At 49.5% G+C, this 18,063-nt stretch overlaps 1 protein-coding gene across 1 annotated transcript in view; it reads left to right on the forward strand.

The window, feature by feature from the left end:
- Positions 1 to 18,063, forward strand: part of PLA2G4D (phospholipase A2 group IVD) — a 42,164-nt gene that overhangs the window by 12,961 nt on the left and 11,140 nt on the right. The window contains exons 2-13 of the mRNA XM_042943125.1: positions 10,267 to 10,339; positions 10,506 to 10,642; positions 11,234 to 11,365; positions 12,082 to 12,122; positions 12,466 to 12,508; positions 13,843 to 13,906; positions 14,306 to 14,433; positions 15,214 to 15,324; positions 15,452 to 15,489; positions 15,670 to 15,805; positions 16,125 to 16,261; positions 17,448 to 17,670. Of these exons, the coding sequence (XP_042799059.1) occupies positions 10,267 to 10,339; positions 10,506 to 10,642; positions 11,234 to 11,365; positions 12,082 to 12,122; positions 12,466 to 12,508; positions 13,843 to 13,906; positions 14,306 to 14,433; positions 15,214 to 15,324; positions 15,452 to 15,489; positions 15,670 to 15,805; positions 16,125 to 16,261; positions 17,448 to 17,670 (1,263 nt within the window). The remainder of the gene's footprint in view (positions 1 to 10,266; positions 10,340 to 10,505; positions 10,643 to 11,233; positions 11,366 to 12,081; positions 12,123 to 12,465; positions 12,509 to 13,842; positions 13,907 to 14,305; positions 14,434 to 15,213; positions 15,325 to 15,451; positions 15,490 to 15,669; positions 15,806 to 16,124; positions 16,262 to 17,447; positions 17,671 to 18,063) is intronic.

Below are 18,063 nucleotides of genomic sequence, written 5' to 3' on the forward strand. Positions count from 1 at the left end.
AGCTGGTTAAGCGTTGGACTCTTGATTTCCGGTCAAGTCATGATCTCATGGTTCATGGGATCAAGCCCTGTGTCTGGCTGGCTCTGTGCTGACAGTGTGGAGTCTGCTTGGGGTTCTCTCTCTCTCTCTCTCTCTCTCTTTCTCTCTCTGCCCCTCTTCTGCTTGCTCTCTCTCTCTCAAAATAAGTAAATAAACTTAAAAATTGTTGGTCATATAGTTAATTATCGATAGTTTCTTTCTGCTTCACTTCTCTTCATTGGTAGTCTTATAAAACTTAGGATTGTTTGCAAATTTGGGAACACCTCTGATTTAGTCACTATGGCTCTGTAACGACCCCCTAAACCTAATGGTATAAAACAGCAACCGCTTTATTAGGGTCATAGATTCTGTGTGTCAGAGATGCAGAAAGTGGGGCTCCTGCATGGCTCAGCCAGTTAAATGTCCAATTCGTGATCTCTGCTCAAGTCATGATCCCATGGTTCATGAGATTGAGCCCCCATGTCAGGGTCTGTGCTGTCAGTGTGGAGCCTGCTTGAGATTCTCTCTCTCTCTCTCTCTCTCTCTCTCCAAACAAACAAACAAACAAACATTTAAAAAGAAAACTTCAGAAGGGGCACAGGCTGGTGGTAACTCTACAGTTGGGTTGGAACCATTTGAAGGCTCATTCATCCCCAGACCTGGACCTGGGCTGGGGGATTTGGAGACAGGACTGCTGAGTCCAGTCCCCACTCATGGCCTCTCCACCGGGGTTGGCTTCCTCCCTGCAGGGCAACTGCAGGAGGACTTGGGCATCTCATATGGCTCTCAGCGGAAGGAGCTGCCTCACATTTTATGACCTAACCTCAGAGTTGAGCAGTATCAAGTTCCTTATCTCCTATTAGTTAGAGAGAGTCTGCAGTCCAAGATTCAAGAGGAGGGGAATTTGCCCCCATCTCTTGCTGAGGGAGTATCAAGGTTCTGTCTAGAAGAGCATGGAGGATGGGAGATATTGTTGCAACCATCTTCAGAAAAAAAAAAATCAAATCTGCTGCATCTTTCAAGCGTCTCTTATACCTGAGCTATTGTAGATGTGCTCATTAGAATAGGAATATGGTAACTTCCATTTCTTGAGATTTCTATCAGATAAAGGAAAAAAGACATTCCAGACATCAAAAACATCTCTGTTAGGAGAGGCTCTGTTTTCATCAGGTGTCAATGGAAACTAAATCTTTCACTTAGGATTTTATATGTCTTGACTGGACGAATTTTCCACAGACTAGTGTCTGGCTTTGTGTATTTCACATCTTGTTTCTCTTCCTCTACCCTATTCTTCTTATACCTCAGTACAACCTCCAGTCTTGTACCTCTGTGTCACAATGCCAGATGAGTCCGCACAGTGGGAGGTGGGAGTATTTTTGGAAGCTATTCCTAAACCACAAAGGTGAACAGTAACTTCAGTATACATGAAACTGACTACAACCCACATAACTATGCCCCAATAACTCAAAATTAATTTTATCTCTAACTCACCTTCTCCTTAGCCAGATCCTAAAAATACATAGTCACATCAATGTGAACAGGAGAGATGAAAGAATGGGAAACCAGAGATCTCATCCAGTTGTAGTTTAGAAAGCTTACTTTTGCAAATTTTACTAATACCTATGAGTTAACACAAAGACCTAGTGCTGGGGTCCTCTCAGAGCCCTGGATGGGCATGTGCAAGAGGAGGGCCCAGTGTAAGCAACATTAGCTTCACAGCAAACCCCCCTCTGCCTGCATACAGTAAGAACTGCTTAAGCATTAACTATTATTGTTGGCTCCATTTTCTGAAAGTCCTACCCTTGTGGTGGCAGGATGTCTACCATCAGTAGCTCCAGATTCATATCCTGCCAAGTTCTTGTGAAGCAGGAAAGACAAAGCGCCTCTTTCAGTACTTCATGTACCAGGATTTCGTTTGTACCCACTTGAGTCATGGGTCCAACGAATTGTACACCTCATGTTGCATTCTTGCAGCTAAAGGTGGAAGAATACTCCCCACATGGTGGGGGTTGAGAGTAGGGAAGGGGCTGCTTTCACAGAGGCAGTTTGGGAAAATTAAAGGGTCTGTGCATGCTGAATGAGAAAAAAGATGTCCATTTCCTGTGAATGTAGAGCAAACTCTGAGAAGAGAGAGCAGAAGGAAAGGGGAAGGCCAGCAAAAGAGAAGGGATGACAGAATGGAAAATGGAGGTGTCCAAGGTCCTCTCCAGCTTGGCAGCTTGGGTAAGGCCCTGATAGACTAAACAGGCATGTCCATCCTCCGAGGATCCCACTGGCCTGGGTGAGCACCATGTGGCCTTAGCCAAACCCTGCTGCGCCTGCTGGCCCTGCTTCAGACTGACTGGCCCCAAGTGTCCTCTGCCTGTCTCCTGTCCTCTCACCCTGACCTTTGTTCCTCTTGGTCCACCTCTCCCTGTCCCTGCTCCCTAATCACAGCCTTTGCAGGGAGGTCTGGTGTGGGGAGATCAGCAGGACTTGTGCCAACAAATTTGCTTCCTGGTTCTTGGTCCCTCCCTCTTCCCACTTTGAAAAGGAACTAAGTAAAATGTTAAATCTTGGGACATAATTCATTTTCTCTTGTCCACTCTGAACTCCGTGGCCCCTCTATAGACCTGCTCCAACAAGGTAGCCACTAGCTATGTGTGGCCACTCTATACACTTCAAAGGTAGCTAGTCTGAACTAAGACATGCTGTAAGTTCTGTGAAAACTGGATAGCTACATGCAAAAGAATGAATCTGGACCACTTTCTTACACCACACATAAAAAGAAACGCAGAATGGATTAAAAATCTGAATGTGAGACCTGAAGCCATATAACTCCTCAAAGAAAACACAGGCAGAAAACTCTTGGATATCAGTCTTAGCAATATTTTTTGGTGTCTGTCTCCTCAGGCAAGGGCAATAAAAGCAAAGCTAAACTATTGGGACTACATTGAACTAAAAACCTTTTTCACAGTGAAGGAGACCATCAAAAAAACTGAATAAGAGAAGATATTTGCAAATGGCATATGTGATAAGGGGCTAGTATCCAAAATATATGAAGAACACGTGCAACTCAACACCAAAAACACAAACAATTTGAAAATGGGCAGAAGACCTGAATAGGCATTTCTCCAAAAAAGACGTTCACAAGGCCAACAGACACATGAAAATATGCTCAACACCACTCATCATCAGGGAAATGCAAATCAAAAACACAATGAGATATCACCTCAGACCTTTCAGAATGGCTAATATTAAGAACACAGAAAACAGCAAGTGTGGGAGAGGATATGGAGAAAAAGGAACCCTTGTGCACTGTTGGTTGGAATGCACATTGGTGCAGCCACTATAGAAAACAGTACAGAGGTTCCCCAAAAAATTAAAAATAGAGTTACCATACAATCTAGTAATTCCACTTTAGGGTATTTAACTGAAGAAAATGAAAATACTAATTAAAAAAGATACATGCCTTCTTATGTTTTTTACAGCATCATTTACAATAGCCAAGATATGAAATCAACCCAAGTGTCCATCAACAGACAAATAGGTAAAGAAAATGTGGGGTGTGTGTGTGTTTGTGTATGAATATACATATGAACATATGTGGTATATATATATACATGAATATACATATGAATATTATTCAGCAAGAAAAAAGAATGAAATCTTATCATTTATCATTTGGAAAAACAGAGATGGACCTAGAAGGTATTATGCTAAGCAAAAGAAGTCAAGACAGAGAAAGAGCGATACCATGTGATTTCACTTATATGTGGAGTCTAACAAACAGAATGAATGAACAAATGAAAGCAGAAACAAAAATCATAAATACAGAGAGCACACTGGTGGTTGGGGCAGGGGGGTGTTGGGAGGATGGCAAAATAGGTGAAGAAGATTAAGAGGTATAAACTTCCAGTTATAAAATAAGTAAGTCAGGGGGATGAAAAATACAGCCTAGGAAATGTAAACAAAAAGATAAGCTATAAACTGTAAAACACGCAGTGGATTTTGAAGACTTAGTATGAAAGAAATGTAAAATATCTCCTTAATAATTCCATATGTTGATTATAGTTGAATTGATAATACCTTGAATTATTGGGTTAAATAAATGCATTGTTGAAATTAATTTCTCCTATATCTTTTTACTTCTTAAAATGTGGCCACTAGAAAGTTTAGTAAGACATATGTGGCTTGTATGACTTTCCTATTAGACAGTGCTGCTCTAGGCCTTTTTTCCAGAAGCATTCTTATGCACGCATACCCATGTAATTCTGCACCTAATCTCAGGAACTATTCAGAGTGCCCCAAGTTCCATCCATGGGCCCTAGCTCAAGCTGAGAATCTCTGAGTCAGGAATGCCATGGTTTTTACCAGGCTCAGCATCAACCACACCATACTGCACAGACGAAGTAAATTGAGCACAAAACTCTCCTCTTAGTCCAAAGAGCTGGGCCCAGGGACCCTGTCCTCTGGGGAGGTGGGGGTGCCTGGCCCTGCCATGCATGTGTGGAGGGCTGGCACTGGGGGTTACCTCATGGTAGGTGACGCTTCAGCTCTGCCTCTGTAGCTTCCCCTGCCAATCTGGTGGTTCCAGATGAGGCCCACATCAGTTCAGGGAGATGTTTATTCACTCAGCGAGATGTGTTTTTCAGGGATGGCTCTGAGACTGGCCCTGGTCATGGAGGGTAGGTGGGCTCCAGGCTAGGCTATGCCCAGCCTGGGGAAGGGGACACAGACTTCTAGTCCAGAGAGCATAATCCTGGGCTCTGCCACTCACCAGCTGTGGGTCTTTGTGCATTGCTTCATGTATGACTCACTTTGGAATAAGTTGTTCTTCATTCATAGCTATCTATGTTTTACATTGACTTTTCCATTAGATTTTATAGCTGGCTCATACAAATTAGAAATATTCCCCATTCAATTATTTTTCACTTTTTTGAGACTTATTAATTTTCTTTTTCTTTTTTCTTTTTTGCCAATTCTGTAATAATACCTTTTAGATCCATTTGTGCTAAGTTAACATTAATTCAGTTTCACTTGCCTTGAAAAACAAATCATATTGTTAAATTACATAGTGAACTGACAGTGAAAACACCGAATTCACGTCCTTTTAGGAGAACACTTCGTGCCACTGTGTACACTGAAAAGTTTAAACAGGTGACTTCACAAAGTCTTCTTCTGTGGTATCCATAGTCTAAGAGTTTCCTGCTTTGTCTCTGTTACCTTTATGTGGCAGGTTTGCCATTTGAGTCTAATGGAAATCCTCTAAATTCCTAGGATTAGCCAAAGGAAAGGAGTGAGGGTACAGTTGAGGGTGAGGGGCTTAGAACCAGAGTCCAGAGCTCTTCAGGTTCTGCACAGGGCCGGCCACCCCAGCATCCCCAGGATCCTGGCGGCAGAGAGCTGCCGAGGAGGTCTGGCCTCTTGTCTCCTCTCATATGCTCAGCCCTCCTCTCGTATGCTCGGCCCTCCTCCCTGAGAGGCTCATCTGGCTCAGGCTGGGGCTGCGCTGCAGTTGCCACAGTTCTGCCCCTACCCTGGCCAAGACCTTCAGCCTCAGGGGAACCAGCTTCCTGCCACTGCTCCTAGGACTTGTCTCCCCTCCTTGCTGCATCTGCAATTCTGTTGCTCCATGTCTGAAAGGGGTGCTCCACCTGTGGGCCCTGGAGCCCTGCCAGAGGTTTCTGGAGATGCTGGTTGGCCCAGCCTCTTGGGGAAGAGGAGAAGGTGCTAGGCTAAAGGAGTGACTTGGGGGGGTGGAGCCCCAACCTGTTTATAGGATCATGGCTCCTCGGAGCCTGGCAGATTCTCAGTCCCATTCCCTTGGAATAGTTGCTGCCAGCCAGCGAGGGAGCTGGCATCTTGGGAGGAGCTGGAGCCTGGGAGTGTCAGTATGGAAAGACTGACAACTAGGGGACCACCTGGCCATCCTCACCAGGTAACAGTGTTGCCAAGCCCTTGGGCATCGCTCAGGGCAGGGCCTGGGGCCAGGGTGCATTCTGAGAAGCCTGACATAGCTAACACCGAGGTAATTCTGACCTCTGGCAAAGGCCTGGGTCCCAGAGCTGGGGTCTCAGCCTAGGCAGAGGCCAAGGGTGGGAAGTAGAAGGTAAGGGGTTCTGTGTTTGGGGATGGGGAGTGGGTGGGGTGGATAGATGATCAGCTCTCATAAAAGTAGAGGGCCTGGGAGACCAGAGCCTTCCCTCTCCACTGTGAGTGATCAGCCAGTAGCCCCCTTAGAGGCTCTTACCCTCCTTCCCACAAAAGCTCACAGGCTGCATCAGAGAACACAGTGGCTACGTGTCACCAAAGGATACCCCACCAGGCCCATAGTTCACCACTGCAGGTAGTGAACTTCTTGGAAATGGTTGGGGCCAAGGGACCACCCTGTGTGTCTCAAGAGGTCTGCCAGGCCAACTCCCCACCCGCTGCCAGTTACTTCCCGGGCCCAAGAGATGAGGCTGCAACCAGGCCACAGAGGTCTATAAACGACTAGCCCCACTCCTTCCATGTGCTTCCCCTTAGCCCAGATTTGTCTTCCTCTGCTGTGGACCAAGGCCAGAGGCACTGGCTCCTCAGGTCTCCCCTGGTGCCCCAGGCAGTGGCCATGACAGGGGCTAAGTGTGCTAAGCACACTGTCCTGAGGCATTTGCCTCATTCTTCAGACGTTGCCAGGCCTCTGGAACCTTGACCCTGAGACCCAGGCCTGAGTCAGATCCAGTCCAGCAGTTCCAGACTGGTGTTTCTGCAGAAGACTTGCCTGACTCAGTCCAGGGACCAGGCAATCTGGGGAAGGATAGAGAGACACCCCTCCACTGAAGGATGACACCCACTGCCCCAGCCCGTGTCAACCTGAGGTCTAGAAGACCACCCCCTCCAAGGTGGACATTAGTGAAAACGCCTTGATGGGGGGCTGGGAAGAACCCAAGGCTGCAGGAGCTGGTGGTGGAGGGTTTGGACAGCCCGGGGTTAATCTGCTCCTCCTGTCAGGAGACTGAGCCCCTGACCCTACAGCCTCCAGCTGTGGAAGTTTCTGAAGTATCTGTCTTCGTCCTTGTCTCCCTGGGGAAGGCCAGGCATCTTTTCCTGCTACCCTCTGCCTGCTCTAGGCCCAGCCCAGGGGCAAAACTGAAGCTCAAGGTGCAGTGGCTCTGGGAGCTTGAGTCGGCCCACATGCCTGGAAAACACCTTTCCTGCAGCTGATGTTGTTGGGACTGACTGAGTCCCCAAGACCAGACCCTTAACCCTCAGCCTTCAAGTCGGCTCCTGGGGCAGCCTCAGTAGTGGCCTCACCCAGCGTCTTTCCTACTGGAAGAGGGAACTGGTGCCTGCCCTGGCAGCAGGAGCTGAGCTGGCAGGACAGGCGAAGCATCCAGGACTTGCTCTGGAACGTGCCTGCTGTGAGATCTGGGAGAATCAGCTCAGCATGACTCAGGAGACACGGGGCCTGAGGCTGTTCCTGAAGTTTCCAACCTCCCTCTCTCCAACCTCCTCTACCACACAGGTCCCTGGGTGCCAACAGGGGGAAAGGCAGCCTGCTCATTTTTCTCCTCCTGATGAAGACCCCATGGTCACAGATACTCCAGACCCCTATATGGGGACTCCAGCCCCCTCAAACTTCCTTGGGTCATGTCTCCTGTCTTGAGCAGGGGTCAGCACTGAGTCTCTCCATAGGGAGGAGGCTGGGGGAGGCCCTGGGAGAAACAGTGGCTGACACTCTCAGCAGGGAGGTACTCCCAGGATCTTCCAGGAAGCTGGGCTGGGGGTCCTTGCTGGAGAAGCTCTCCATAAGCATCCAGGGTCAGTCATCAATTAAGGATTGATGGGATGATTTCAGATGGGAGGACATTTCAAAAGGGAAGGGGAAGCTGCAGTGCCCTCAGGAGAATCCTATTAGTTCAATATTCACATTGGTCTAAAACAAATCTATGAAATTCTGCTGTCTAGATATCCACAGGGCAGTGGGGGAAAGTTGCATGCTTTTACAAAGAAGCAAAGTCCTGGGAAGGTAGAACAGCACAGGAGATATGAGCTCTGGCCTTAAAGATCTGGGTTTGAATCCTGACTATGTCACCTACTAACTCTGTGACCTATGGCAAGTTGACCTTTCTGAGCAGTTCTCTCATCTGTAAAATGGGAGGAAAGCAGAATACTATCTTGTACTATCTTAGGAGGTTGTCAGGAGGATAAATCAAGTTGGAATACATAACATGCTTAGTACAGCACCTAGAAATATGACAAGCACTTAATAAACAGTAATAAGAGCAATTATCTGGAAACTTTACTTTTTTGCTAAGCATTCTACAGGTGTTAACACATTTAGCCTCTACTAATTCCACTACATATGAGGAATTGGAGGCACTGGGAGGTTTAGTGACTTGTCCAGGGTCACACAGCAAGTAAGCAGAGGACCAGGGTTTAGATCCAGCTATCGTGGCTGGGAGCCTGCCTTGACCACCCCACTCCACCTCCCTCAGTAGTAATTACTGTAATTACTGTCACTGCCCATCCTCTGGTGCTCTGCAACATTGATGGTTTTAGGTGTGACAAGAAATAGGGTTTCACCCTGGAAAAATATCCCGCCAGGAAACAGTGGGCTTTCTGAGATTGAGAGGCTTTTGGTGACCAGAGAGAGAAATGGGCAACAATGCTCAAATTGGGCACGGTGACTGTCTGGAAAGGAGCAACTGGGGACACTTAGAAGACCCATGTGGCTCTAGAGCAGCCCACAGGCTGTGGCCTCGAGAATGAGGGGGAGCAGGGGCTGCCTCTGTCCTTGCCCTGTCCTGGAGTGGGGCATGGAAGCACAGCTCCCTCCTGGGCCCCAGGACCCCAGCCATCACTTCCTCTGTCCAGGCAGTGATAGAATCTGGGTGCAGGGAGGACATGGAACCAGGTGTCTAAAAAGCCATGAAACGTCTACCATTTATAAGCTCTGGCTTAAGGCGTGTAGGGTCAAAGTGTTGCTAGTGTCACTGGAGTTAAGCCCCAAGAAGGGAGAAACAAGTAGGCCTTGCAGGGGGTTCGGGGTCAGGGTAGGCAGGGAGGGGGGGGGTTGGATATCACATATGCTCTGCCAGAAAGCTGACAGGAATGACAAAGATACTCAGCATGAAGGCACAGGACAGTGATGTGGGGACCCACAGGGCACTGGTCCTGAGCGACCCTGCTGTGGTCCATTGTCCTTTAAGTTTCTCTGTGGGAATAGAGAGCTGGTCTGTGGACACTGAGGCAGCCCCCAGCAGGCAGCGTCTGTGCAGAGCTGAGAAGGGCCCTGGCAGGAGACTTCTGGATCATGGGCACAGAAGGGACTGATGGTGGGAGGGCACAAAGCAAGAAAGCTCCTTGGTGTCATCGCAGCACTATCTCCCCACCACATGAGGCCGAATGTCTATCATGGAAGCACAGTGTCACCTCTACCTCAGCCCGCAGGGACTTGCTGTAAGAACCTTGCGCAGGGTGCCCAGTAACAGCTCCATAGCCAGGCCTCAAGAAGAACAGAAACCCTAGGCACCCAGGATCTAGGCAGTGGCAAGGGCCTCAGCAGTAGGGATGTGAGGATAGCCCCCGGGTGCCCTGTCCCCAGCAGGACTTGGTGCATCCTACTTGCCTACTGCTTGTCCTTCACCACCTCTGCTCCTTTTGCCCCTGTGCACTTGTGCCCACTCAGTTCCTTCTTCCTCCTCACTGGGCTTTTTGTCTGTGGGCTAATGTGGCCTCCCCAGTGCCTTAGTTCACAATGGCCTCTTGCTCACGGTAATGGCCTGATGCTCTTGGAGTTTCCTATTTCACACTCAAGAGAGGGTGAGTGCCCATGGCTGTCACAGATGACTGGGCTTCCCAGGGCCCAGCCTCCCTGGTGTCGAGTCCCATGTCCTGTCCAGAGGGCTGAGGGGTGCTGAACAGCAGACTCACATGCTTCACCAAAGGGCTGCCCTCTCTGGGGGCCCTGGGTGGGGGCAACCCCAAACTGACATGTCCAGTGTGGTGGCCATTCCTTGGCCCTCATTTCCCTGCTTTCACCACTGCACTGTGCAATCCTGTCCCTGAAGGGGAGGGGATCCCACAAATTCCACCCCCTGGGTGGCCTGCCATGCCTTGACTCCTATAGCCTGGAACCACAGCTCCGAGGACAGTGGTGGGCACAGGCTATTTGGCCCCAGAATGCCATGCAGCATCATGGAGCATCTTAGGAGAAACCTCAGCACAGACTGGTGGGCTCGAGTTTGGGCGGGAAGGACTGAATAGTCTGTTATTTCTCTCCAGGTGGAGGCCTCTGCTTGCTGGCGGCTTACTGTGAAGGTCCTGGAGGCCAGGAACCTGGGCTGGGCTGACCTGTGTGAGTAATGGTTTCCTGGGCTCCAGGGGTGCAGAGATGACCAGATCCTATGGGAAAGGCCCAGGCGAGAACCTGGGGGCTGGGCTGGTTGTGGTAGGAACATGGTGAGTCCCCTGGAGAGGAGTGTAAGGAATTCTCTCTGACACTGTTCTCTTGATGTTGGCAGTGAGTGAGGCAGACCCCTACGTGACCCTACAGCTGCCCACTGCACCTGGGACAAAGTTTAAAACCAAAACAATCACCAACTCCAGTCATCCTGTATGGAATGAGACCTTCAGTTTCCTGATCCAGAGTCGGGTCAAGGTAAAGGCCAGGGCCACCCTCCTAAGGACAGGCTATATCCTTCTTTTGGAACACATTTCCCTCCAGGGCTCAGTCGGAGACACTGGGGAGGTATCTTTGTTCCCAGCCTGGATACGGCTGTGTGGGAGAGAATGTGTGACCCAGCAGCTGGCTGTGAATCTAACCTCTGGCAAGTTGCTGGTCCTCTCTAAGGCCATGGGTGGAAGGGAGACAGGAAGAATCCCTTCCTGATGGGGTTGTTGTGAGGTTAAATGAGATAAATGCATGGAAGCTCCTGGTACATATGGTGCCCTGGGGGACCAGCAAGCTGGGGTGGAGGTGGGGGCGGCGGGGGGTGGGGGGAGATTGGAGGTGAGGAAACACTGAAAGGATTTTATTTTTTATAAAAAACAATTAAAGGGTGGGGGAGATTAGGAACTTTGCCGGATTTCCTTTTACTGCTTTGAAGTTTTACTATCCTTTTTATTTTGAAGTACAAAGTATGGAGGCATAATAATCTTTCCTGACCCTGGACATCAAGTAAAGTTTCAACAGGTGTGAAGTACAGTAATGAGTAAATAATGTGTCAAGTTGCTGTTCTCGGGTCCCTAGAATATTCTGGAGCTAAACGTCTATGATGAGGACCCAGTCACGGAGGATGATGCCTGCTTCAAGATTCTCTATGATGTCTCAGAAGTCCTCCCTGGCCAGCTGCTCCAGAAGACCTTCTCCCTGCGTCCCCAGGTGGGTGGGGGATCCCCTTGGGCCCCACCTCTCTCAGCTCCAGGCTGAGGAAGTTACAGTTTTGCCTATCTATTGGGATGCTGCTGGGTTGAATTCATCCCAGAAAGATGGCAACCCCTCCCAGAGATTTACACATTAATAGGAAAGGAAAAGGCTTAACTAGACTGTTACAGACTGAATCACTCCGTGGAGGGATTTTAGTCATCTATGGGAGGAAGGTTTCAGTGGTGAACAACTTCCTAATGTCCATCAAAACACAGCTCAGGGTAACTAACCCTTGGGGCAGTTGTGGGATCCATCACTCCTGCTCACTGCCTCTGATCTCCCGTGGTACCCAAGGCCTGCTTTATGAAGGCCTCTGCTCTTTCTCCAGCAGGTAAGGAGTGGGAAGGCAGGGTTCTGGGGTCAGGTTCCCCACCAGAGGAACAGGAGATGGGCCCTGGGTGTCCTTAAGCCTCTTTAGGCTTGTGCTCATCCCTCTCTTCAGCCCTGCCAAGAAGAGAGAACTGCTCTCTGCAGACTTATCAGCTGTAGGTAACTTGGGCAGGTAGACCATCTTTCCCTAAGCCTCAATTTCCTCATCTGTAAAGTGGGAAGAATTGTTATACTGTGCATCCCTGAGACACTGCTCGAGACGAGACAGTGCGTTGTCAAAGAACTGTGTCAACTCCAAAGATATGTGTAAATGTTGATGACTTGTTTATCTTTGATTTCAGGGACAGGAGGAGCTGGACGTGGAGTTCCTAATGGAAAAAATGTGAGTAACAATCACACAGTCTGGGGAGTGTCTCAGGACCCAGGATTTATTTAGGGAAATGTCTTTGACCCAGATTCTCCATCCCTTAGTCCCCACCCCTGCCAGTCTGGGTGGAGGGTCTTAGAGGAAAGTCACTGCTTCCTTGGCCCCACTGTCCCTCTCTTTCCTCACCTTGCACTTTTCAGAAGCACCCCCCTCATGAATGGTACCCAGGACTTAGGGTCCCTCAGCATCTCCCTGGGGAGGCCCCAGGGAGGCTGGAGGCTAGCCTGTGAGGGGACAGCCCAGTGCAGGGAGTATTCACCTTTGCCAGGCTGAGCTCCCGATGTCTTGATTTTTCCAGGTCAGAACGCCCAGAAAACCTCATCACCAACAACGTCCTTGTGGTAACCACTCTCCTCAGGCTTGTAAGGGCATCTGAGGGAGGGGCCCCAGAGCTGAAACTGAGGTAGGAGGTGCAGAAGGGACAGGCAGGGACAGAGGCTTGTGGTACTACCACCCCTGGCCTCCCAGCTAGGTGGTTACCGGGGCTGTGATCAGGGGCTGGGGCTTGGAAGGGCCAGGGCCTTCAGGGAATATGGAGAGAGAGAGTTTGAGGCTCTGCTGAGAGGAGGTTGTAGCCCAAGGCTGGATGGCTGAGGGAGTGTTGGGGGGATTTTAGGTGTTCCTGACAGTGTTGTCACCTGTGATGGACTTAAGTTCTCAGCCTTGGAAGGTGGTGAGCAAGTCATGAAGCCCAGGCCGGGCTGGGGTGTTAGTACTAAAGTAGCAGAGGCTCAGAGGGAGTTTCCAGTGTGGTTGCTTCCAATCTGGGGGCTCTGGGATAGCGTCAGGGGGTCAGTCAGCTCCTCCTTGAGACACTGGACAGTCCTGGTCAGCTCTTTTAAAACAGAGCAAACTCACAAAGCTGCAGTGGTAACCAATGCACTTTCTACTCAAAGCTCACAGGTGAGCAACACAGCCATGACCTGGGAGCAGGGCTGGGCCTAAGGTGAGGTAAGGCACATAGAGTCCCAAACTGAAGAAAGCATTTACCCTCAGGGTTGTGCAAGTGCCTGTTTGATGGGCTAGCATCACTTTTACAAATGCACGTTAAAATCATCATACCTAGGCAGCTGCTTTTTATCTGAGTGATGGAGACCAGTGGTGGGTTGATAAAGTCAGCAGGTCTACAGGAGAGGATCGGTAACAAGAGCCGGGTGGACTGTGGGTGTCAGCTGACAGGCATTACAGAGAATGAAAGGCATTACGGGCTCATTTGGCCAGCAGGTCAACAGGAGGACAGGCTGGAGGTACCTTCACTGTTAACATTGTAAAGGCTTCTCCAATCATAGACCAGTGGTTTGCACGCTACTGTTTGGGGGCAGTTATGGTAGAACACACTCTCCAGATTGAGTCCAGAGAAACACAGAGAAGAAAGAACGGTGTCTGAGGCTTGGGTGGCCTTCAAGGGTCTCTGATGTTTGGCAAATCTAGGAAAGCCGGGGGTTGGGTGTGCAGGGTGGAGAAGGGACTCTCCTGGCTGCTCCAGAACACCTGACTTGGCAGTTGCAGCAGATTAGAAGTGTCTCGAGTCAGGGGTTCTGCCTCCAGTCCCACTCTGGCCCTCACTTCCCGTTCTGCGTGTGGTGGATTTGGGACAGAGGGGTTCTGAGAGCAAAGCCAAGGAGACCTCAGCTTTCCCTCCAGAGCCCCCTGCCCATGATGTGGTCTGCCCCAGGCCCGAGAGCTGTCATGCCTGGATGTCCATCTGGTCAGCATTGGGAGCACAGCCACGGTCACAGGTGAGGCCTGCTCAGAACCAGGTCTGGCTTCTGCCTGAGGGTGGCTCAGAACCAGGTCTGGTCTCTGCTAGATGGGGTGACTGGAAACCTGTACAGAGTGGGAGGTGAGCAGCCGAGCAGAGCTTGCCTCTTTCTTCTTGCCCGCACTGGACAAGGGCAACAAGTCTCCTCTAGGCAGGAGGGTCCCCTGACCTGGAGGAGGCTATGTAGCAGGAGGTAGGAGTCCCATGGGGGTTGTGGGGCCCAGAAGACTGGGGAGGACTCTTTCCAGAATCCTGTCTACCGGCCCGGGCTCCCAGGCCTTGGCCAAGTTCAAGCAGCACTGCCGATTTCCCTGGGTCCCTGCCGGGATTCCTGGCTCTTGTTCCACTTGTGCTAATCTGCCCATTTTCTCCCTAGATCAGGATGAGCTGGAGTTGGTGCTGAAGGGCTCATATGAAGACACACAGACCTCTGCACTAGGCACAGCATCCTTCCGCTTCCATTACATGGCAGCCCAAGAGGCAGAACTGAGTGGGCATCTGAAGGTAGGTCTTTGCTTTGGAGCTCTCCCAGCCTTGGACCAGCTCCAGCTGCTGTGGGCCCCTCTCAGGCCAACACCAGGCTCCTGTGGCCTTGCCAGCCTCCCCCAGTTAGACACTAAGGGAAGACAGGGAAATCACCAGGAGCCTCAAGTGGGCATGGGGGCTGTTATGCCTTGTCATACTGTCTGAACTTTTCAATGGCTCCTGCAATGATGCTTTTAGATTAAAATCCCATATCTGTGCCCACAAGGCCTGGCCCTTGCCCACCTCTGTTGCCTCATCTTGGTCCACGCTCCCCCTCTTTATGATGCTCTAGCCATACTTGTCTCTTGCTTTTCTAACATGCCAAGTGCTTTCTCTCTTCTACCTCTGACTCCTTTCAAGGCTGCCTGATCCTCTACTTCCTCTTTCTCCTTTTAGATCTCAGCTCAAATAGCACCTCTTCAGAGAGGCCTTCCTTGACTCCCCATCTTAAATAGACCCCACACACCCCTCCTTTGGTTATTGTATCATATCACACTGCTTATTTCCTTTACAACATTTTTTCCCTTTACAACACTTACTAACATCTGTTCATTACCTAATTCATTATAAATTCATACCATAATTCAGTTAGAACCATAAATATTAGCAAGAATTTTTATAATTAGTAATTGTAATTACCATAATTATAATAATTATAAATATTGTGATTATTTTCATATTATCAGAGAGGGACTGTGTCTGGATCACTCTCTAGATACTCAGTAAGGATTGGCTGAATGAATGAATATTTCCCTCCAGAGGTTGGAAAGGAATGCCTGGAATTCAGACAAGTCAGCTGAGCACCTCACTGTGCCTCTAAGGTCCTTGGCCATGGGAAAGGAGGTGACCATTAATGTTCCTGCTACAAACGTAAGTGGCTTCAACTAGATGGGAAGTGCCAGTGAGAATAAAGATGGGGAGCCCAAGCCCCCAGGGTCTACCCACTTTCCCTCCAGGGTCTAGGACATCCTAGTTCAGTCTCTTGCTTTGATTTCAGGCCCCAGAAGTGACACTGCAGCTCAAGACTGAGGGCTGGTAAGGGACATTCATATCTGTGGGAAACAGTGAGGGATGATCATGGGGCAGGGGAGAGCTGTGCAAAGCCTGGCCTTTGGGGATGGGAGAAGGGAGGTTATTTGGCATCTATTGTGGGCTTGGCCAACCAGTGGCTGAGCTATGCAGTGTCCCCTGACTCTTGGATCCTCTACTGCCCAGCCCTAAGGAGCTGGCTATGCACCTGGGCTTTGATCTGTGTGCAGAGGAGAAAGCTTTCCTGAGCAGGAGGAAGCAGGTGGTGGCCAAGGCTCTCAAGCAGGTCTTGCAGCTGGACAGAGACCTACAGGAGGATGAGGTTTGGGGGTGCAATACCTTGGAATGACCTTAAGGAAGTACCCGATTCCTATGCCCTCCCTAGACACTCTAGTCAGCAGACATGGGAGTGGACATGGAGCAGGGTGGGGGGTGGTGGTGAAGGGGGTAAGCTCTGGGGTTCTCACTCTCTTTGGGGATCTGTCCAGGGCTGAGATCTGTCACTTCCTGGGGGAGGGGCTGGGTACTAGCTCTAATCCCGACTCCAGTCAGGCCCTGGCCATGAGGTCCCTTCCCTGGAGCCAGGAAGTAGTTTCATCCTGGGTCCTTGCTAAGCCAGCCTATTTTTGTGTGTGGTCCAGGTCCCTGTTGTGGGCATAATGGCCACAGGAGGAGGTGCCCGGGCCATGACGTCTCTCTACGGCCACCTGTTGGCCCTACAGAAGCTGGGCCTCCTGGACTGTGTGACCTACTTCAGTGGCATCTCAGGCTCTACATGGTGAGGGCCCTGGGGACTGGAAGACATAGATGATCAGGTCCCAGAGGGGAGTGGGATAGACACCAGGGGAACCTTCTCTGTGAGGAAGCCACATGGGTGTGAGCAGTCCGGTCTGACGGGTGCCAAAAGTGACTTTCTCAAAAGGGAGGAAGTAGATGTTACAGAGGTCCTGCCATGGGAGAGGCATTGTAGGACATCATTCCATGCTACCGAAGAGGTGTAAGGCAGCTGATTCAGAAGGAGCTGGGTTTGAGTCTCTGCAATACCACTTCCTGGGCAACTTATTTCCTCTGATTCTCAGTTGACTCATCTCCAAAATGGGGGTAATAGTAGTACATACTTCATAGGACTGTAATGGGACAGCCCAAGTAAAACACTTAACATGTATGATAAGTACCAGGAACTCCACATTGGTAGCTCTCTTCTCTTTAATTGTTGTTACCTCATTAAATCCTTATAACACTCCCTAGGGTAGTTTCTCTTACTGCCCCTAACACATAGATGAAGAAATTTAGATGGAGAGATACTGTCTTGCCTGAAGACACCACTGCCTCCTGTATCTGACTCTGCCTATGATGAGGTGGGGCTTTTCACTGTTAGAAATTCACTCCTTTGAGTCTTACTGAAATGTGACTTTAAGGAGTAAAAGAAGAGTAAACTCTGAGGAGTTTAGGTGACAGCTGTTGACATGCAGCATCTTAAAGGGCTTGAGGACAGGCCCATGAAGATGGGTGTAGGGTCTAGATCTGTTCCATACAATGCAGTAGCTGCTAGTCACCTGTGGATAGCAACCACGTGAAACGTGGCAAGTCCAAACTGAGATGCGTTATAAAATACACAAGGATTTTGAAGACTTAGTTTGAAAAATATGAATTTATGTCAATGTTTTATGTTGATTACATGTTGAAATTATAAATTTTAGATATATTGAATTAAAATATATTATTAAAATTAATTTTTACTAGCCTTCTCTTTTTCAAAATGTCTTACTAGGAAATTTCAGATTACATATGTGACTCACATTATATTGGACAGCGCTGATCTGAGAGAAAGCCCTGAGACACATTCTCTAGATGGGCAGGGCCTTAGCTGCAGGAGTACCACGTTGGGAGAAGTGGGAGGGAGGTGTTGCAGTGACCCAAGCTGGGCCTCCGTCTCCCTCCATATTGTCCCTTTATTCTCCCAGGACAATGGCCCACCTCTACGGGGACCCGGAGTGGTCACAGGGGGACCTCGAAGGACCCATCAAATGTGCTAGAGAGCACCTGGCCAAGAGCAAACTGGAGGCCTTCTCCCCAGAGCGCCTAGCAAGCTACTGCCGGGAGCTGGAGCTGCGGGCTAAGCAGGGCCACCCCAAGACCTTTGTGGACCTGTGGGCTCTTGTGCTGGAGTCCATGCTGCATGGCCAGGTAGGGCACCTGCTTGCCAGGCAGGGCATGTGTGCACCTGCGGGACCAGGGCAACCTTGCAGTTAGTCGTGTGTGCATTTCCCACAGGTTGAGGGAGACGGGGATCTGTGGTTAGAGGAAGTAGGAACCACAGTGTCTCAGTGTCTGCCCTACTTTGGGATGCTGCCTTTTTGAATCAGGCTATTCTTCAGTTCATTGCCACAAAATAGAAATTTGTGGATCTCTCAAGAGCTTAGGGACCAGTCAATGCCAAAGTCAGTTCGGCAGTGAGACAAAAGTCTCACATTATGTTTGGGTGTCAGAGAGATTGCTTGAGCAATTTTTATTTTATCAATACTGCAATATAGAATGTATTCTTCTTCTATATCTTCATGACAGTGTTAAAAGCACAGT

Source organism: Panthera leo, chromosome B3, assembly GCF_018350215.1.
Source record: "Panthera leo isolate Ple1 chromosome B3, P.leo_Ple1_pat1.1, whole genome shotgun sequence".
Taxonomy (NCBI): domain Eukaryota; kingdom Metazoa; phylum Chordata; class Mammalia; order Carnivora; family Felidae; genus Panthera; species Panthera leo.